A 20,031-nucleotide genomic window follows, 5' to 3' on the forward strand; every position below is an offset into this window, starting at 1 on the left:
TGCATCCTATAGAACAGACCATGAAGTTGAAGGAACTTGAGAAGCCTGCTGTCCAAGCATGGAGCCCAGCCGGCCAGTACCCTGTGTATCTGGCCACAGGTATGATGATAATTTGGGTCAGGAGCCACTGGAAGTAGTATATCAAAGGAAAACAGTATCTACAACTCTTTAACAAACAGGAGAGGAAGCTGTAGGATTATCAGGTTGGGTACCTGGTAGCCACCTTGGACCGTGGCTTAAGGGTGACCTCTCATGCTTTCCTTGGGGTTACCTCTTGAGGAAGGATACTCCTCTCTTTGTTTGCTTTCCACTCACTACTGTATTTATGTCCTAAGTCCATGCATATAGTGTTATTCATTTGCTGCCTCTTCCTTACTTTTCTCATGACTAGGAACATCTGCCCAGCAACTAGACGCTTCCTTTAGCACAAGTGCCACATTGGAAATATTTGAGGTTGATTTCAGGGACTCTTCTCTGGACTTGAAACACAAAGGAATTCTTTCTGTCTCAAGCAGGTACTATGTTGGGACTATGAGTGGGTTTTCAGGTCAGACCCTGATGAATATACTAATAGAGGGTCGAGGGAGTGTCGTGTACAACTCAGGGATCACAATGCGATAAGTATGGGGAATAGGAGTTTTGTTAAATCTTAGGGGAGCTAATTCTGTGCAAAAGGATTTGAAAGCCAACCAATTTCACTTTGCCGGTCAGCAGCAGCAACAGCAGTGTCTGGCAGAGTACAGGGAATAGAGCTGCCCCCACGCAAGCCAGGACATGTGCTCGCCACGGATATTGACTCCTTCCTCCCTGACTTTCATTAAGACAGCAACCTTACACAATGTCACATCTTCTGCCAACACGGAGGAGAATGAATGATGTACTCATGGCTTTTAGGTGCTGGGATACTCATAGATTTTATGGTTCTGGCAAGCTGGATGTTCACGGATTTCCTCAGTATATTTTGTGTAACAGCAATGAAGAGAGAATCATTCACTCTCTTCTTTATTGGCAGAAATGTCCACAGGAAGTCCTTGTAGAGCTTAACATGAAAGGCAGTATGTTACAAGCAGTTTTCCCACCAATCTGGTCCCAGAGCTGTGTCGGCCCAAATAATACACAGAGACATTGTATTAGATATAAACCTGTTGGCCAGTTACTGGCATTTCTTATTGGTTAGCTCTGTCTTAAATATTAACCCATTTCTATTAATCTAAGTGTTTCCATGTGGTCTTATCTTACTGGAGAGAGGGTCCAGACCTCTTCTCTCAAGACTCTACATCTTGAATCTCCTCTATTACATCTCCCAGAATCCTCCTTGTCTCCTAGTCCTGCCTATCTTGCATTCCTATTTGCCAACAGTGCTTAATTCATTAACCAGTAAGAGAAACATATTTACAGAGTGACATCTCCCATCAGCAGTACCAATGGGACCCTGTATATTCTACTCATTCCTCAGAATAAGCCTAAATTATAAACACCATTATTTCCATTTCACGTGGGTTGTGGAAACCCTGAGAAGCTGTAAGTATATTCCTGTCTAAATGCTAAGTCTACTTCTTTCTATTATTTCACAGCTTTTGTTTTTTAGACAAGGTCTTACTAAGGCTGGCTTTGAACTCACAATCCTCCCAACACAGCCTCCTGAGTAGCTGGTGTTACAAGTGTGTGCCACTATACCTAGCTCTCCATTGCCTTTTTAAGGGTTTTGTAAAGATGGTGCTTATAGTCTGATGTAATCATCTAAGTTTTTATGCCAACAGAAAAAAATGTGAATATTCATCACAGTCCACTTCATATTTAACACAAGTAATGTACATATATTATCATACCACTGGTTATATAAATGTATATGTATATATGCATACACACACACATATATATATACATATATATATATATATATATTTAGATTAAGTATGTAAATCTTTTTCTTACAGCCCAGTCCATTTTCTTGCCCACTCTAATTTAGAGATTTCTGGTGTTGAAGACAACCTTCCATCTGGTTATTGATTGGCCCCTATTCTTTCTTCTCTTTTGCAATTAATCCTATGCATGCTGTCATGGAAAGCACAGTTGTGTTGTGATGAGCTGTGTTGCTAATTAAACTGTGACATTTTAGTAGGTTACATTGGTTATGTTGAATACTCTCACTTTTGAAGAAGAAGTCACATAAAATAATTTCTAAGAATCTGCTGATACATGCATCCAGACCTTACACTCACTCTCTCCTCACTTTTTCTGTGGGAGTTTTCCTTTCCCTTTTTTCCCTTAAAACTTCTTGGGGGGGGGGCTGTCAAGGTGACTCATCAGGAAAAGGTGCTTGCTACAAAAGCCTGGCAACTAGAGTTCAATCCCCAGAACCCATGTGGAGCAGAAGGAGAGAAGCAAGTACATAAAGTTGCCCTCTGACCTCCACATGAGTGTGGTAGCACATGCCAACATATACCACACACAAACACAACATTAATAACAAAAAACTTAAAATGAAACCCCTGTGTAGTGGTTCGAATGAAAATGGCCCCCATAAACTCATAGGGAATGGCACTATTAGGCAGTGTGGCCTTGTTGGAGTAGCTGTGACCTTGTTGGAAGAAGTGTGTCTTTAGGAGTGGGCTTTGAGGTTTCAAATGGCTCAAGCCAGGCCCAGTGTTACTTGCTCTTCCTGCGATCCAGATGTAGACCTCTCTCCAGCAAGCACCATGTCTGTCTGCATGCCACCCTGCTTCCCGCCATGACGATAATGGACTAAACCTTTGAACTGTAAACCGGCCCCAATTAAATGTTTTCTTTTGTAAGAGTTGCCAGAGTCATTGCATCTCTTCACAGCATTAGAATATGGACTAAGACATACCCAACCTCCCCTCTTGTACCTTTTCCTATTACCAAGATATATTCTTTCAAAATCCTCTTTCCTTTGCCTACTTTTTTCTTCACACCCTAAGTAAGATTGGGCTCCAAAGCTGCCCCTTTTTTTTCCCCAAGTTATGATGCTTCTGAGAAATATTCCCTATCTAGAAACATCTGATGGAAAGCAATATTCTGAAGTACTTATGAAGGTATAAACAAGGGCCAGCTTAAGCTGTGGAGAGACTGAAGAGACATCATGGGTAAATGTTGTGGAAAATTACTTTAACTGTGTAAAGGTAGGTTGCATTTGTTTATGTTGTGGAATATTTAACTCTGTAAAGATGTGTTGCTGTTTCACTTTGCCTGCCTACTGCACCTGATTGGTCTAATTAAAGCTGAACAGCCAATAGCTATGCAGGAAGAGGGATGGGGGACTGGCAGGCAGTGGGAGGAATCTAGGGGGGACAGAGACACACGGAGAAGAACATACAGAATGAAAGAAAGGTAAAAAGCCCTGAGGCAAAACACAGATGAAGAAAAACAAGTTAATTTAAATTAAAGGAAAAAAAAAGCTGGCCAGAAACAGGTGTAAGCTAAGGCTGGGCATTCATAATTAATAAGAAATATCCATGTCATGATTTGAGAGATGGTTGGTGCTACAGGTAAAAGGCGCCTGACTCAAGCAGGACCAGTACAGATTAGCACGTGCACCGCAGAAACCATGTATGGTTTGTTAGACAAGTGTCCCCGTGGAAGAAGGGTTTGGGGAGAATTCGTATGCCATTGGCTGGGGAGGTAGAGCTATGGAAGAGTGAGGTCACCATGTGACCTGCTGCTCTCTTTCTGCAGCTTACATTGAGACCCCAGATCTCTGCAGAATCTCTGGAGGCCCCGCCCTTTAACACATGGGGAAAGTGGGTAGTTCATATGCTCCTCGTTCCTTTATCTCAGTTCTCTGGCTACTTAGAGAACAAGGTTGGCCTCTCTCTCTCCCTCTCTCTCTCTCTCTCTCTCTCTCTCTCTCTCTCTCCCTCTCTCTCTCTCTCTCTCTCTCTCTCTCTCTCTCTCTCTCTCTCTCTCTGTGTGTGTGTGTGTGTGTGTGTGTGTGTGTGTGTGTGCTAAGGGACAATAAACACCAGGCTGGAAAGAAAGTCATTCCGTGTGCCTCTCTTAGTGATTCTGTCCTTAAGCCTCACCTTCTTTCTAGCTGCATCGAAATCATAGGGTATAGAGAGTGTGGCCTTTATTGTTGCATAAACCCAAGTCCAAACCTCAGTTCTGATGTTTCCTGTCTTCTTTGGCTTGGAATCCAACGTTTCTATTTTCTGCACTATTCACACAGGATAGAAAGTAGAAGCGGAGTAGAAAGCCTGTGCATGTCGGGCATTGGGAAGAGTGGGTGTTGCTGCTCTAGGGGCCCCATCAGTCCCGCTACCACTCTCCAGCCAGGGCCTGCTTCCTCCATTCTACCTCTGAAGGAGACTGGATGTGGACAAACTCTTTTTCACTTTAGCTAACTGTTATGAAGTTGGGATTTTTCGAAAGGAATTCAACTAAATGAAAGCAAAACCTAGAATGAAGAAGTAAATCAAACCATGAAAGATTTTATACAGCAGGTGTTTGCAATCATGAGGCGCTAAAGGCTGGTCTCAGATGAGCATGGCTGGTCCAGCCTCCTGATTGTGTAGGCGTCAGTTTTTTTTCTCATCTTCGTCCCTTTTGTTTTGTTGGAAACAGCTGTGATCTGGTTGCTAGGGTTTTTCCTACCCATGACTTTCAGGGGCTCCTCTTCTAATCTGATATTCTGCACATTGACTCTCAGCCCCTGGCTGTTCCTTTGAGTCACTTTAGAGCTTCTGTTAAGATGTAGATTCTGGTAGCCCATCTCTTCTCTGGACCTTCTGTTTCCTGGCCTCTTGTAGGGATAGTGCACAGTATATTCTTTAGATGTAGCTCATCATTATCCTAGAAACACCTTTACCAGAGAATTCCACATGCTCTTTGTAGCATTAGTTCTAACAGGTCTTAATAATAAAAGCCCTGAGTCAGATATTAGGGAGTTAAAAGCTGAAAGATCAGAGAAGCAGAGCAACCAGTCACTAGAACTCTTACCTCTTCTGAACCCTCAGACTGAAAAGACTGAGTTCCTGTCTTCTCCTGTCTGTATTTCTTTCTCCACCCAGCCATCTCACTTCCTGTCTGTACAGACCTACAGACCTCTGTGGTTAGCTAGTGGCTAGCTGTAACAGAGACTGATATTGGGGTTAAAGCTTCAAGCTAAAGGTCAAAAAAGCAAAGCAGCCATCCACTAGCTCTTTTTCTGCCTCAGCTAAGATGAAAGGGCGATCTTCAGATTGCTCCCAACTTTACTCCTCAGATTCAGAGTGCTATGCTCTCCTCTACATGACTAGAGACTATGCCTCCTATCTTCAGTGGAATGGAGTGCCATCTTGGAGGCTCTGTTCCTGTCTTAAATACATCTCATGGGTCCTAGGATTGAAGGTGTGAGCTCTGATTCACTCAAGAGTAGCCCCTGGTGCTCTTGGACTCAGAGATCCATCTGCCTTTGTCCTGAGTCCTGGGATTAAAGGTGTGTGTGCCACCACACCTTTAATTTCTATGGTTAACTCTTGTGGCTGGCTTTGCAAACTGATCTCCGGTGGCTTTATTAGATCACAAACAATATATCACCACAGCTAGCCCCACCCTCTAATCTTCAGGCAAGCTTTATTTGTACAAGCAAGCTCTCACCCCAGTTCTCATATAATGACCTGACACCCTCTTGAGTCTGTAGGACTCATCCTTCTGCCCCATAAAGATTGGTGCCACGTTAGAACACTGCTCACTGGCGGTAGCTACAGAGCCACTTAAGTTGTGTCAGCTTCCCATTCTTCTGATATGGCCCTCCAGGACTAGTTAGTGTTCAGCTTCATGCTCTTGCCAAGTTGGCTGTGCTCAAATGCTTGGTAAAAGAAGTCTTGCTCTGTCAATTGTTCACTCTGTTCCTTTGCTCACTCTTCTCAGGGTGTGGAAATGTTTCGTTGCCCTTGGGGATCTTGCGACATTTGATATGAAATCCTCTCTCAGCTAGCCACAGTGAAAGCGAGAGACAGGACACCTCCCCAACACACACACACACATGCCTTCCTGTTGTCTCATAGAGCTTTGCACAAGACCCAGACTCTTTTTGTAGAGGCCCAGGTTGACCTTTTCTTTTATGCAAATCACTGGCACTGTTTTTGTTTGTTTTGTTTTTTATAAGCATCCTCAGAAAGTCAGCAAAATGTATCCCACTTTGGGCATTTAGTATTTTGTGCTTCTGTGTCTCAAAGCTGGCCCATTGCAATTACGAGTTTGTTCCGATGGGCCAGCCACATGGGAAAAACATGGGCAAGAGAGACCCTAAGATTTTCTCATTTGCAGTTTGAGATGGGACAAGAGTTGTTCTAGGGAGCCTGATTCTAATTTGTACAGGGTAGGCCATGGAATGAGATGGGCTGGACTCTAACCCTTGACTTCCTTAGCTTTGTGAAGATGAACTGATATAATAGTCTGTATATAGAGGCTTATAACTTCATTGAGTTCACTTTCCTTACTTGAAACTGAGTATAATAGAACTTCCTCATAGAACTGCTAAATGTTAAACTAGTAAAGACTTATAAAGCACTTAAAATACTATGTAGTACACGACAAATCATCAATAAAGGAAGTTGGCTTTTTTGAAAAACAGGGTTTCATGCAGCCCAGGCTGGCCTTGAACTTGCTTGAATTCCTGATCCTCCTGCCTCTAATTCACAAATGCACAACAGGTTGTATTATTTTCCTGAGTGAGCTGTGTGAACCAAGTGATGTATTCTAGCTGAGGTAGTTATCATAGTGTCTGTGTAGCTCAATGTTAACCTAAAAACAAGCTGGGTGTAGTGGCACACGCCTTTGATCCCAGCACTTGGGAGGCAGAGGCAGTCAGGTCTCTGTGAGTTCAAGGCCATCATGGTCTGCAAATCAACTTCCAGAACAGCCAGGGCTATACAGAGAAACTCTGTCTTCAAAAGCAAGCAAACAAAAAATTGTTGGATGTGGTGGCACATAGATTTCATCCCAGCACTCAGAAGGCAAAGGCAGGAGGATCTCTGTGAGTTTGAGGCCACCCTGATCTACAGAGAGTTCTGGGATAGCTAGGGGTACCTAGAGAATTTCTGACTTGAATAACCAAAACAAACAACAACAACAACAACAACAAAAAACCAAAACCCCAAAACTAAAATGAACAAAATATTCCCATATTACCAAGGCAGTGGCTTTGTAGGAGCCACTTTGTAGGAGATAGTTTTTCTAAAGAAAGGGAAGGCCTAGCAGAGGAGACTTCTCTTCTGGGTCTGAAGAATAAGGAAAACAGACAAGCTGATACAGGTTTGGGCTGGGGGGCCTGCAGGATAGTAGATACTAGCAAAAATGTCTGTCCCCTGAATACTGTCATGTACCTAAAGTCTTTTCCTTTGTAGGTTTCACAAGCTAATCTGGGGAAGCTTTGGCAATGGGCTTCTGGAAAACCCTGGGGTTATTGCTGGTGGAGGAGACAATGGCATGCTTACTCTGTACAGTGTGGCCCACATCCTTTCTTCAGGAAAGGAACCCTTGATTGCCAAGAGACAGAAACACACAGGGGCTGTCAGGGCCCTGGACTTTAATCCCTTCCAGGTACTGAACTGTAGTTGATCTGGTCAAGGCATGGTGCAGCATGTCTGAATGGAAGTGTTCTCTTGTGGCCTCCAGGATGTAGCTCTGAACCCTTCCAGGCTGTAATGGGGAAGGCTCTGGGTTTCCCAAATGTAGGTCACCTCCCTCTCTGTTTCTGAGATGGGAGGGGGTCTTTAGACATAGCTTTTATATTTATATTCATACAGAGCAATCTCCTGGCTTCAGGAGCCAGTGATTCTGAAATCTTCATTTGGGATTTGAACAACCTGAGTGTTCCAATGATCCCTGGATCCAAGTCACAGGTAAGGAGGCTCCCTCCAGCCTGGGGTTGCAGCTTAGTGTGGACAGGTTTTCCCAAATAAAGTGAATTCTGGTGCCTGCAGAGTACCAGAGATTTCAGGCTCTACCACTGGAGGGCAATAAAACTCCACAGACACTCTAGTAGCCATCTAGGAGTAAGGAGAGGGGCTGTGCCTAGCAGGTGGTTCATAGTGGTCATTAGCTGTTCAAAGGATTTCTGGAAGGAAGTGAAGGGTAGGGGAGCCAAAAGACGCCAAGAAAGTCAGGGAATGATATTTATCACAGCTGGGGGCTGGGGACAGACCGGGGTAGGTCCTGAGTTCAATAGAGAAGGATCAAGGGTGGAACTCTGGGCACACCAGCATCCTTTGGTGGGGAGGGGCTCTCTGGTCTGGTGTGCCTCTGTTACTCTGTAGCTCAGCTCATCCTCTTACTTTTATCTGTCTCGTGCTTTCCTATGAAATAATGTGGGTAGGCTAGCACTTGGTACCCTGAAAATGACACTGTCTGTTTTCTTCTCTGGGACTTCTCCTTCTCTGTCCTAGGGAGGGGCTTATCTTTCAATCTTGATGCTGTACTTTTAAGAGAACTTAGGCGTAGAGCTAAGCCCAGGTGTGCCAGCCGTTCCCTCCCACTTCCATCCCAGTACCTCTTTTACAAAGTAAACTTATTTATTTTACACCCCAGCCAGTTCCCCCACCCCCTCTGTTCCCACCCCCAATCCACTCCTCCTCCAGTTCTGTTTAGGAAAGGGCAGGTCTCCCGTGAGTATCAACAGAACAGGGCATATCAAGTTACAGTAAGACTAAGCACCTCCCCATGTATTAAGGCCGGGCAAGGAGACCCAGCAAGTAGAAGAATGCAAATAGATCTATATCTGTCACCCTGCACAAAATTCAAGTCCAGGTGGATCAAAGACCTCAACATAAATCTAGATACACTGAACCTGATAGAAGAGTAAGTGAGAAATAATCTCAAACACTAGCACAGGAGACAACTTCCTGAACAGAACACCAGGCACAGGCACTAAGATAGACAACTCATAAACTAGACCGCAAGGACACCATCAGCCTACAGAATGGGAAAAGAGTACTGTACTAATATCTGAAAGCATCTTTCTGGGAAAATGCACCCTCAGCTCCCTAGGCTGTCTTAGTGGGAGGGACCTCTTGCCTCCTTTGGACTTGGTGTGGGTTGTTGGGAGGATAGAATGGCAGGTGTCACTTTACCAGGTTATGACAGGTTGTCATTTTTACCATCTTGCTTCAGAACCCCCCAGAAGACATCAAAGCATTATCTTGGAACCGCCAAGTCCAGCACATTCTGTCTTCTGCTCACCCCAGTGGCAAAGCAGTTGTGTGGGATCTCAGGAAGAATGAGCCCATCATCAAAGTCAGTGACCACAGCAGCAGAGTGAGTAGTGGCCAGAGCACAGGCGGGGACTCTGGCTGCTCTCGGTGTCGGGCAGTTAGAACTGCTCTTGCCCAGACCTGAGATCCATTCTCAAGTGTTGGTAGTGCAGACTCAGCCCCATAGCGGAGTTCCTATTAGAGTGACTGCATGGGAAGCCAACCAGCTGATCGGGATTCTTATAGTATGCCTTGTTGTTCATGGTCATTATTTATTCCCTGATGGCTGAGTTGTTCCCAGCCAGAGAGAAGAGACCAAAGGTACCCTCGGGGTAGTCTCATTCCAACTGGGCAGGAGTTCATAGTCTGAGAGGTTAGGTTGTGTCAGCCCTCAGGATCTACTTTGTCCACAGATGAACTGCTCAGGCCTGGCTTGGCACCCAGACATAGCCACCCAGTTAGTGCTGTGCTCAGAAGATGACCGGCTCCCGGTGATTCAGCTGTGGGACCTGCGCTTTGCCTCCTCCCCCCTGACAGTGTTGGAAAGCCACAGCAGGTAGATCTCAAAGCCGTCCACATATCCAGGCCTCCTTTTAGCTACTAATACCTACCCTGTCCTCAAAGCCATTGCAAAGAACATAATCAATACTAGTTTTAAGAGAGGTTCCTTTGGAGCCTGGGAGAAGAGCCTGGAATTCCATATTCTTCCAGGGGTGGGGGCATGAGAAATATTTGAGAATATTAACCCTTGTGTTAGTTTCTACCACTATAATAACTACCTGAAGTAATTAACTTGTAAAGAAAATGCCTTGTTCTCTGTTCGTGATTGACTAGTGTCCTTACTTTGAGGACTGTGATGTGGCAGCCAATTATGGCAGGAGTGTGTAGGAAGCAGAGCCATTCACCCCATGGCCCGGGGGCAAGAGATCTAGGAAGAGGACAGAGTCCCAGCATCTCCTTCAGAGCCCTCTTTCAGAGACCTCTCCTGTTACTGGGGGCTTCCAAGTAGCCTCTCTCTCTGAGGACCAGACTTTAACAATAGATTTTTGTGAGATGCTTAACATTTAAAGTAGAGGAGGGATTGAAGGCATATGCTGCCACACCCAGCCTTAGTTAACATCTAAGGTATAAACTGTGTACTGGCTTATGCCTCTAACCCAGCACGCAGGAGGATTGCTGGGAATTCAAGGTCACCCTGGGCAGCATAATGAAAATGAGGCAAAGCCTGAGCACAGATGAGATCCTGGCTCATAAAAACAAAGCAAACAAAACCCAAAGTATAGCAGTCTTCTTGGGAGCATTCTAGGTTCTGCTCTGAGAACAGTGTTCATTTCTCTGAGTGGGGAGCAACTTGGCTCCCATCTGTTCAGGAAGACCTGCCTCTGACGCTATAGTTCATGGACCCACAGCAGAGAAAGCAGCTCCACAGTATCTTCTAACCAAGGGGTCATGTTGCCTTTGTTTGCCCCTCCTTTAGGACTCTCGTGTGTGTGTGTGTGTGTGTGTGTGTGTGTGTGTGTGTGTGTGTGTGTGTGTGTGTGCATAGATCAGAGGTCAACCTCAGGTGTCCCTTAGTAGATATCCACCAACATGGTTTTTTGAGACAAGGTCTCTCATTGAAAGTCTTAAGCTCTCCAGTTGGTCAAGGTCAGTTGGCCAGTGAACCCCAGGGATGCTCATGATTCTGATTGCCTAGAGCTGGGAATATATGTACTACCTTGCCAAGCTTGGTTTCATGGGCACCAGGAATCAATCTCAAGTCCTCATGCCTATATCTGACAGATACTCACTTTTCACAGCTTTGTTTTCTGCTTTGACAAAGCCAGTCAGAGCATCCACTTTGAAGAGCTGAGCCTTATCTACAATGTAGGAGGCACCTACTCAGAGCTGGCATTCAGCAAACATCCGTTCCTCTTTGCCTTCATTTTTAGGGGGATCTTGTCGATGTCATGGAGCCAGGCTGACTCTGAACTGGTGCTTAGCAGTGCCAAAGACAACCAGATCTTTTGTTGGAACCTGGCAAGCAGTGAGGTAGACTGGTCCTTCTATAGGCACGCTGTGATGGAGATGTGATGGCAGAGGGATCCCGGCTATGTGACCTAAGTCAGCATTTCCTGGACTGCTCCTGATGGTTGTGCTCTCATGGCAGGTGGTATACAAGCTACCCACACAGAACAGCTGGTGCTTTGATGTCCAGTGGTGCCCCCAGAACCCTCCTGTGTTCTCTGCGGTCTCCTTCGATGGCTGGATCAGTTTGTACTCTGTGATGGGTAGGAGCTGGGAGGACCAGCACATGAGGCAGCCTGACAAGGTTTGAGGGGCTTGGTAGAGTGCCGGAGGGAGGCGCTGTCTGTGTTTTAGGGGAAAGAGAAGGACACATAGTCTGGGAAGAAACGGGAGCTATTGAAGAGAGGGAGGCAGGCTTGGGTTTGAGAGGGCTATATCTTGCATTAGTACCAGACTTCCTGGGATGAAGTCAGCTTCTGCCGCAATAGAGAGGAAAGTGTCATCTTTACTCTTGTTACTCACTCCGAACCTCTATTTTGTGTCTTTCACCTCAAGTATGGGCTCACATACCTCCCTTTCTGCTGCATGTCTTCTTCCAAGCGGCTCGCACATCCGAGTCTCCTATTCCCTTTCTCTGTTATCCCCATCCCCTGGACTGTGGGAGTCTTCATTTCTAGATCAAACTGGGTATCACAGGGATCCATCCCTAAATTGAGATTGTGGGTAGAGTCCCTCGCTAAGATGCCGCTCAGTGTTGGTGACACAGGTGTCCTTTCCCTCCAGATTTCCTCTTCATTTAGCAAAGGTAAGCCTCTGCCACTGATGTGTGTGCCTGAGCCAGCTCCGTTAATACCTCCCTTGAAGAAGCCTCCCAAGTGGATGAGAAGGCCAGCAGGCGTTTCCTTTGCTGTGAGTGTTGTGTCTGTGTGCAGTGCCTCTCATGCCCAGCAAGGAGCTAAGCTCAGGTGACTTGTTCCCCATGTCTGTCTCAGTCCACTTCTCAAGTAGATGGTTAGTCCAGATTCTTCTCTCACTGTTACCACTCTGCCACCTGATTGACCTGCCAGTCCTGTCTAAACGAAAACCAATGCTTCAGTCCTCCTGCTCATGACAAACAGCCTGAAATTCTACCTGAGATTTCTGTACCTGTGAAATGTTTGGACTGGTGACAAGGAAGGAACAAAAACCATGGAGATTTCATCCTATCGTCCCACTACTCAAAAGTTTTGAGCTTCCCCTGCCCTATAGGCCTAAGGCTGTGTATGCATGGGGCTCCATTTCCCTTCCCAGTTTCTTTTTCTATCTCATTCTCATCAGCCCCTTGCATTTCAGGTACACATGACTCATTTCTCCCCTATGAACAACCCCTCACCTCTCTTGTGACTCATCCTTCAGCTTCTCTCCTGTGCTCACTGAATCCTACAGAGGACTATAAAGAGAACTCCTACATAAATACCATCCCCTCCAAGATACCTGTTCTTAATCTTTGTTAACATTAGCCTCCATTCTGTAGAGATTTGTATTCCTGTGTCTGTCTGTCTGTCTGTCTGTCTGCCTGCCTGTCTGTCTGTATGTATGTATGTATGTAGACCCTGCCAGCAGTTTTATTACAAAGGTGTGACTTAGGAATGTCTTTATAAAAGGAGAGTGGGCACTGGGGATGTAGCTTGTTTAGCATGCCCACGGCCCTGAGTTCAAATGCCTCACACCATTACCCCCAACACAAAGGGCAGGGGCAGTAAGGTAAAGAGTTCTTGTCATAGCTGTTGCTAATTAGTTAGGTGACTCTGAAGTGCCATTTAACCAACCCATCAGGACATCAGCGTTGTTGTTTGCTGCAGCTCCAAGCGATGAAATACTGCACCACAAAACTCAGCAAAACCCATGTGGAGTTTATTGGGAAAGGGAGTGAAGGGAGGGAGGGGTTGGTGTCAGCCAACTAGGAGCAGAAATGGAAAGAGAGAGAACAGGCAGGAGGTGCTTGCTTAAAAGGGAAAGCTTGCACATGTATACAGAATCCTTACTCAGCCATGTAACACATGACATGGCCACTCAATGCAGGGCCCTTTGAGCTGTCTAAGTATCTGCCTGAATGCCAATGTACTGTACCCTGCCAGTTGTCACGGGTGGGGTCAGCGTAATGCCAGGCTATCAACAATCAGTATCTTCATTTGTAGATGAAAGTAGTAGTGCCTGCACAGAATTCTGTAACACTGTCAAATACTGTGCAAATTATAATAATTTAAATGGCTTTGCTGAACACTAAGCTGTGCTCTAAAGTTTATCCTGTAAGTGATATAATTATGCCTAGAAAATTCACTAAGCAAGAGGGATTTAGGAGGGAAGATAATGACTGGCTAGGGAGTGGAGCAGTGTGTCAATCTTGGTCACACATTGGAATAACTTGAGGGTTTCAAAATCACTGGTGCAGCTCTCACCCAGCTCCTGCTGTCATTGTCTGGGGTGTGGCCTGGTGACTGGAGATGGAGAATGTTTGGAGAAAGGATTGCCAGACCTCTGATTGTGTGCCGTCTGCTTGATGTACAGTGTCAGATTTGGGTGGCTGGATGCCCCGAGTGGAGTGGTGTTGTAGGTAAAGGCACAGAAGTGGGGACGAGCCAGTCACTTTTGGAATGCTGAGCAGTCACATAGAGGAAGATGCTGGGGTAGACATGTTTGGCCCTAACTGGCGGGGGGGGGGGTTGTGCATTCAGGGGAGTGAGTGTGAGCAATCTCCTGTGGTCTGTCAAACCATTATACAGTCTGGGGTAGCAACAGGGTTGTGTGAGCAATAGGGCAGGCTCTAAGCCGTGGATTGGAAGAATGGAGAACGGCTAACAAGCACTTCTAGTGACGTGGGTGTGCAGGAAAAAGAGTGCTTGCGTGGGAGGCATTGACAGAGCAGAGGGGCGGTGAGCGTGGCTATGGTGGGATGTAGAGCCTGTGATGGCGCCGCCTTGTTTTCTCTACGTGCCTGAGAGTGGCGGTACTAGGACTGGGAGAGAGTACCAAGTGATGGCATTTTAACCTTGTGGTGGTGGTATTATTATAGGACCCATTTGGCATTCAATTTCTGATTGCTCCTTCCTAGAAACTTTCTGTTGGTTTCCCATCTGTCTTGGTCACTGTTCTATTGCTGTGAACAGACACCATGGCCAAGACAACTGTTATGAAAGAAAGCATTGAACTGTGGGCCTGCTTACAGTTTTAGAGATTTAGCTCATTATCATCAATGTGGGGGAACGTGGTGGGATGCAGGCAGACATGGTAGCTGAGACATCTACATCCAGATCTGTAGGCAGCAGGAAGAGAGAAAGCCACTGGGCCTGGCTTGGGCCCTGGAAACCTCAACACTCAGACTCAGGACATACTTCCTCCAACAAGGCTTCCAATCCAAGCATTCAAGCATGTGAGCGTATAGGGGCCAGGCTCAGTCCAACCACCACACTTATCCAAGGTTTGACTAACAGCCTTCTCTGAAATCTTAACTTGGCTATTGGCTTGAAAGTATAACCTTCTACTTTCTACATTTCCTCCCCAGTTTGGGGGAAAGCTGGTTACTTTTGGCCTTCCCAGCATCCCAGTCCAGCGGATGCCACAGCCTTGTCCCCGCCCTGTCTACATCAGTCAAGTCGTCACAGAATCAGAATTTCTGATGCAGTCAGCCATGCTGCAGGAGGCCTTGAGATCTGGAAATCTTCTTAATTATTGTCAGAGCAAGATTCAGCAAGCTTCACTGCCGTGTGAGAAGATGCTTTGGCAATTCCTGAAGGTAGGAGGCTTGAAGACTGCCTGTTCTTCCCTAAAGATCCAGAACTTCAGCCCTTGTCAGCTCCAGGAGATGTAGCAAGCACCCTGAAACCCCTTCGAAGCCCGTGCCCTGACTCAGAGTTCTCTGTGTTCTCTGGACACAGGCTCTTTATTCTTTGCCTTTACCCTTTCTAGAGGCTCAAAGGCCACTTGATGCGATGCAGAGGGTGGGGGTTGCTGCTGGTGGTGGTGTCCAGGGTATTTTACCAGCCGAGAAAAATGCCTTCATGGTATCATGCCAAAGGGAAGATTCATTGGAAGGATACATGAACATAAGGAGTTTGGGGGTTTGTTTGATGTAACCCAGGGCAGGTCCCTGTTGGGCCACTTCAGCACCAGGGATGTAGTTATAGTCTTCACTATGTCATTGTAACATGGAGGCATATGTGCTTGTCAGCAGACACGAGGACTAGCTTATGACAGAGTACTTGCCTAACATATATGAGGCTTGGTACTCCAATTCTCTCTCTCTCTCTCTCTCTCTCTCTCTCTCTCTCTCTCTCTCTCTCTCTCACACACACACACACACACACACACACACACACGTGAACACATCCAAAAGCACATGTGAATATAACCCCACACACGTGCCCACACACATAAACACACAAAACAAGTAAATTAATGTAAACTAAGATACTCAGAGCTGTCCATCATGATGGTTTTTGAAGCTGGGTATGGAGGGCCATTCCAAGGAAAAGCATGGAAGGAGGAGGAAGGCAAGAGATTGTTAGAAAGATTATAGTCAGAATCCATTGTTCAGTGTAGAAGAAACAAAGAGTGGAGGTCAGCTGACCCAGCCATTTGGCCCCTGGGGTCTGGGGTTCTGAGTGGGAAGCTGACCTTGTGTGCTATACCTGTGCATCTTCTACCTTGTCTTCTCAACTCAGTGGGCATCAGTCTCCTCGGAGGGTTGGAGAGCAGGAGCACAGCTTATCCCAGGACAAGCCAGTGGTACTCTCCTGTGGTGAAATCTTTTCAGTAGTCCATGCAGCAATTCAGAGTTCCCTTTAGCTCCCCACACAGCTCAGATGCAAGGAGATGACCCAGGTGGACGCAAGCAGATACGTAAGGTGCCCTGACTTAGAGCTGCTCAGGCAGAAAGGTCAAGGGTCAGTTTAAGAGACCCTGTAAGGGGTACCGTTTTTCCACCCACCACCTGGTCTGGGCCCACCACTGCACCTGCCCCAAATAATGCACAGAGACTCTGTATTTGATACAATACTATTGGCCAGGTGCTAGTTTCTTATCGGCTAGCTCTGTCTTAATTATTAACCCATTTCTATGTATTTCCACATGGTCTTACCGAGAGCGGAGGAATGGCGGTTCTGTTCTCTCTTAGTAGCCATGTTGGGCGCCATCTGTAAGGGGTACGGTTTTTCTGCCCGCCACCTGGTCTGGTCCCACCGCTGCACCAGCCCCAAATAACACAAAGAGAGTCTGTATTTGATACAATGCTGTTGGCCCAGTTACTTGTTTTTTATCCGCTAGCTCTGTCTTAAGTATTAACCCATTTTTGTTAATCTAATATTTCCACGTGGTCTTCTTACCGGGAAAAGGGGCCAGCGTCTTGTCTCCCCAGACTCTCCATCTTGACTCCTTCCTTACCACTTCCTCTCTCCTCCTTGTCTCCTAGCCCCTCCTATCTTCCTTTCCTATTGGCCAACAGTACTTTATTCATTAACCAGTATGAGAAACATATTTACAGAATGACATCTCCCATCAAGACCCCAGAGGGATATGTCCAGTAACCAGAGCCCGTGAAGTCAGAAAAAGCCTGACATGGTGTCCATGTCAGCTATTCATGGTTTGCATAGTTCCAGGACAGATGTCATAACCAATCAATTACAAGCAGTAGTGCCTCAAAACAGCCCGTGTTTTACTCTCATTAAGTTACCTGGATAACTGAGTTTCCCAATCAACTGAAGGTGCACTTCTCATGTAGAAATGGCAAAGGGTTGTGATAATACTGTCCACAGCCCAGAAAAAGCCAGATCTGAGGAAGAAAGGTGAGAGGCGGCCTCACTGTTCTGAGGGAACTATATTTGTACACTCATAAAAATGTTCACGGTGAGACAGGAGAAGGGCCATTCACCTTCATTTAATGGAAGTGTCTCTGCATTTTCTGGTTCCTTAGGTGACCTCAGAGCATGACTCTAGACTGCAGTTCCTCAGGCTGTTAGGGTTCAGCAAAGATGATCTTCAGAAGAAGGTAAGCTTTTCACGCCGGGCCTTAGTGAGCAAATAATCCTGCTGAAGGAAACTGTTCCAGCTCACCTGGCCATAGTTCACCACAGATGTGTGTCTTACATCCTGGAATTCGGATTTTCTCCAGAAAAGTGGGTGGAGGATCTTGGAGAGTATAGTTGGCAGGGCATGGGGGAAGGGGCATAAGGTTCATGGGAGCCTACACTGAAGAGTAGGATTTATAAGGCTCTCCTCACAGGTGGACACACGCCTGAAGAATGACTTGAAATTAGGGGGAAGCCCTCAGCTTGAGGCGGTTGACCTCAAAAGGGACAGACCACAACCCTTCTGCCACCAGGTATGGTGGGGCCTGACTTGAGGTAACATACCACAACCCTTCTGCCACCAGGTATGGTGGGGCCTGACTTGAGGTAGCATACCACAACCCTTCTGCCACCAGGTATGGTGGGGCCTGACTTGAGGTAGCATAGGAGACCTGCACTTTAGGGAGCAGTCTCCTTGCTGGCCCTTCCATCTGCTTCTGGAGAAGCAGAGTAAGACACAGAGTCCACAGAGTACTTTGTAACGGAGGTTCTTTCCCTCCAGCCCACCACCCTTGAGCCCCAAATAAACACATGGACGCTGTATTAATTTTAAAACTGTTGGCCAAAGGCTAAGGCTTCTTATTGGCTAGCTCTGTCTTAATTATTAATCTAAGTATTTCCACATGGTCTTATCTTACCAGAGAAGGGTCCAGACTTGTTTCTCCTTTGGCAGCCTACATGGTGACTGTCTGGTGGGCCCTATCTGCCTACCTTTCCCAGAATTCTCCTTGTCTTAGTCCCATCTATCTTTCTGCCTAATTGGCCAGACAGTGTTTTTATTCACCAACCAATAAGAGAAACATATATACAGAAGGACTCCCCTCATCAGTACTGCCCAAACCCATCTGCACACTTTTAGTTGTGCACTAGGGCACAAATAGCAGAGCTTTGGTGAGTGCATGCACTCTGTACTCTGGTTTGGGTTCCTACAGTGACATCTGTCCTTCTGCGTACAGGTCTCCAAACACACCACTGAGGAGGCCTCTGCGCCCTCAGCATTCTTTGATGAGCTGCTTCCTCAGAACATGACTCCATGGGAGATTCCCACCACAGAAGGTGGGCCCAGAGGGTTTTGGTTTTAACAGTCCCTTGTTGCCTCCTGCCTTCCACCTAAAATCTCAGCCAGTGTTCTCTCTAGTCAGAGTCTAATGATGGGTGATGCCTATGGATGGCTTCCTACTGAGGTCGATTTCCATCCCTTAGTTTTCTTATTAAAAGGACTGTGTCCTTGCCCATCCTGAGCAAGCATACATCATGCCTGAAATCCTGTACACAAGGCCCTCTCTGTTTTGACTCCTATTTTAGAAAGTTACAGTTGGACAAGGGCACCCCTAGGACACTACATTTTTGTTGCCCAGAAATGCAACTTGGAAGTTTTGTGGAACCAGGTGGACTGAATTAGAGACAGAGTTTGCAGACAGGCCTCCAAACACACTATGGAGGGAGCCAGCACATCCTGTCTTGTTTGAAAAGTTGGAACCAAAGGGGGGAGTTCTGTGGGTTTTAAGGGACAAGAAGTGAGTGTGGGGCTAATGGGGGAGGAAGTGAGTGTGGGGCTAATGGAGGAGGAAGTGAGTGTGGGGCTAATGGAGGAGGAAGTGAGTGTGGGGCTAATGGGGGAGGAAGTGAGTGTGGGGCTAATGGAGGAGGAAGTGAGTGTGGGGCTAATGGAGGAGGAAGTGAGTGTGGGGCTAATGGGGGAGGAAGTGAGTGTGGGGCTAATGGAGGAGGAAGTGAGTGTGGGGCTAATGGAGGAGGAAGTGAGTGTGGGGCTAATGGAGGAGGAAGTGAGTGTGGGGCTAATGGGGGAGGAAGTGAGTGTGGGGCTAATGGGGGAGGAAGTGAGTGTGGGGCTAATGGGGGAGGAAGTGAGTGTGGGGCTAATGGGGGAGGAAGTGAGTGTGGGGCTAATGGGGGAGGAAGTGAGTGTGGGGCTGGCTAATGGTGTGAGGTGCCTCTGTGTAGACATTGATGGACTTCTGAGCCAGGCCCTGATGCTTGGGGAACTGCGGCCTGCTGTGGAGCTGTGTATGAAGGAAGAACGCTTTGCTGATGCCATCATCCTGGCCCAGGCTGGGGGAGCAGAGCTGCTGAAGTGGACACAAGATCACTACTTGGCCAAGAGGAGAACCAAAATCTCTTCGGTACTGCCTATCACACAGGAGAAGAAGGGAGGGGATTTCTTGGGACCGGTGTTTGGAATCCACCTGTCTCCCTACTCTAACAACCGCTATTTCTTGCTAGTCCTGTTGGATGTTCTGACATGAGTGGCTTTATTAGAACATCCCAGTGTGTGTGACATCTACTGACTGTGCTGGGTGGAAGACTGAGGGTCTCTTCCCCTTTCTGCCCAGTACAGCTTCTAGCCTGTGTTATAAAGAAGAATTGGAAAGACCTAGTATGCGCCTGTAGCCTGAAGAACTGGAGAGAAGCCCTGGCCTTGCTACTGACATATTCAGGGCCAGAGAAACTCCCTGAGCTATGTGGTAGGTGTGATTCAGCACGTGCCAGCAGACTTACGCAAGGAGGAGGCAAAGTGTCAATCAGCCTGGACTCTGGAAGGCAGGGCTCAGCCAGGAAACACGGATTGTGTTTCCCGGCGGTGTCACATATGTCCTCTTATTCCTCTATGTCACATCCTGTGACAAGTTCTTTGGCTTTCTCTATAGAGCAAGGTTAGTCTGAGTTAGCTTTTGTTTAAAAGGTTTCTTTTTTGTTTTATATTTATG

General features: G+C 46.6%; 1 protein-coding gene across 1 annotated transcript in view; it reads left to right on the forward strand.

Moving 5' to 3' along the window:
• The window catches only part of Sec31b (SEC31 homolog B, COPII coat complex component), a 28,359-nt gene continuing 8,328 nt past the window's right edge, over positions 1-20,031 (forward strand). Inside the window, exons 1-15 of the mRNA XM_051199810.1 lie at positions 1-99; positions 392-515; positions 7,350-7,545; positions 7,752-7,847; positions 9,115-9,258; positions 9,608-9,750; positions 11,126-11,225; positions 11,344-11,505; positions 11,985-12,110; positions 14,743-14,973; positions 17,149-17,223; positions 17,458-17,556; positions 18,259-18,358; positions 19,268-19,446; positions 19,662-19,788. Of these exons, the coding sequence (XP_051055767.1) occupies positions 21-99; positions 392-515; positions 7,350-7,545; positions 7,752-7,847; positions 9,115-9,258; positions 9,608-9,750; positions 11,126-11,225; positions 11,344-11,505; positions 11,985-12,110; positions 14,743-14,973; positions 17,149-17,223; positions 17,458-17,556; positions 18,259-18,358; positions 19,268-19,446; positions 19,662-19,788 (1,981 nt within the window). The 5' untranslated portion in view covers positions 1-20. The remainder of the gene's footprint in view (positions 100-391; positions 516-7,349; positions 7,546-7,751; positions 7,848-9,114; positions 9,259-9,607; positions 9,751-11,125; positions 11,226-11,343; positions 11,506-11,984; positions 12,111-14,742; positions 14,974-17,148; positions 17,224-17,457; positions 17,557-18,258; positions 18,359-19,267; positions 19,447-19,661; positions 19,789-20,031) is intronic.

The sequence above is a fragment of the Phodopus roborovskii genome, unplaced genomic scaffold, assembly GCF_943737965.1.
Source record: "Phodopus roborovskii unplaced genomic scaffold, PHOROB, whole genome shotgun sequence".
NCBI classification, from domain to species: domain Eukaryota; kingdom Metazoa; phylum Chordata; class Mammalia; order Rodentia; family Cricetidae; genus Phodopus; species Phodopus roborovskii.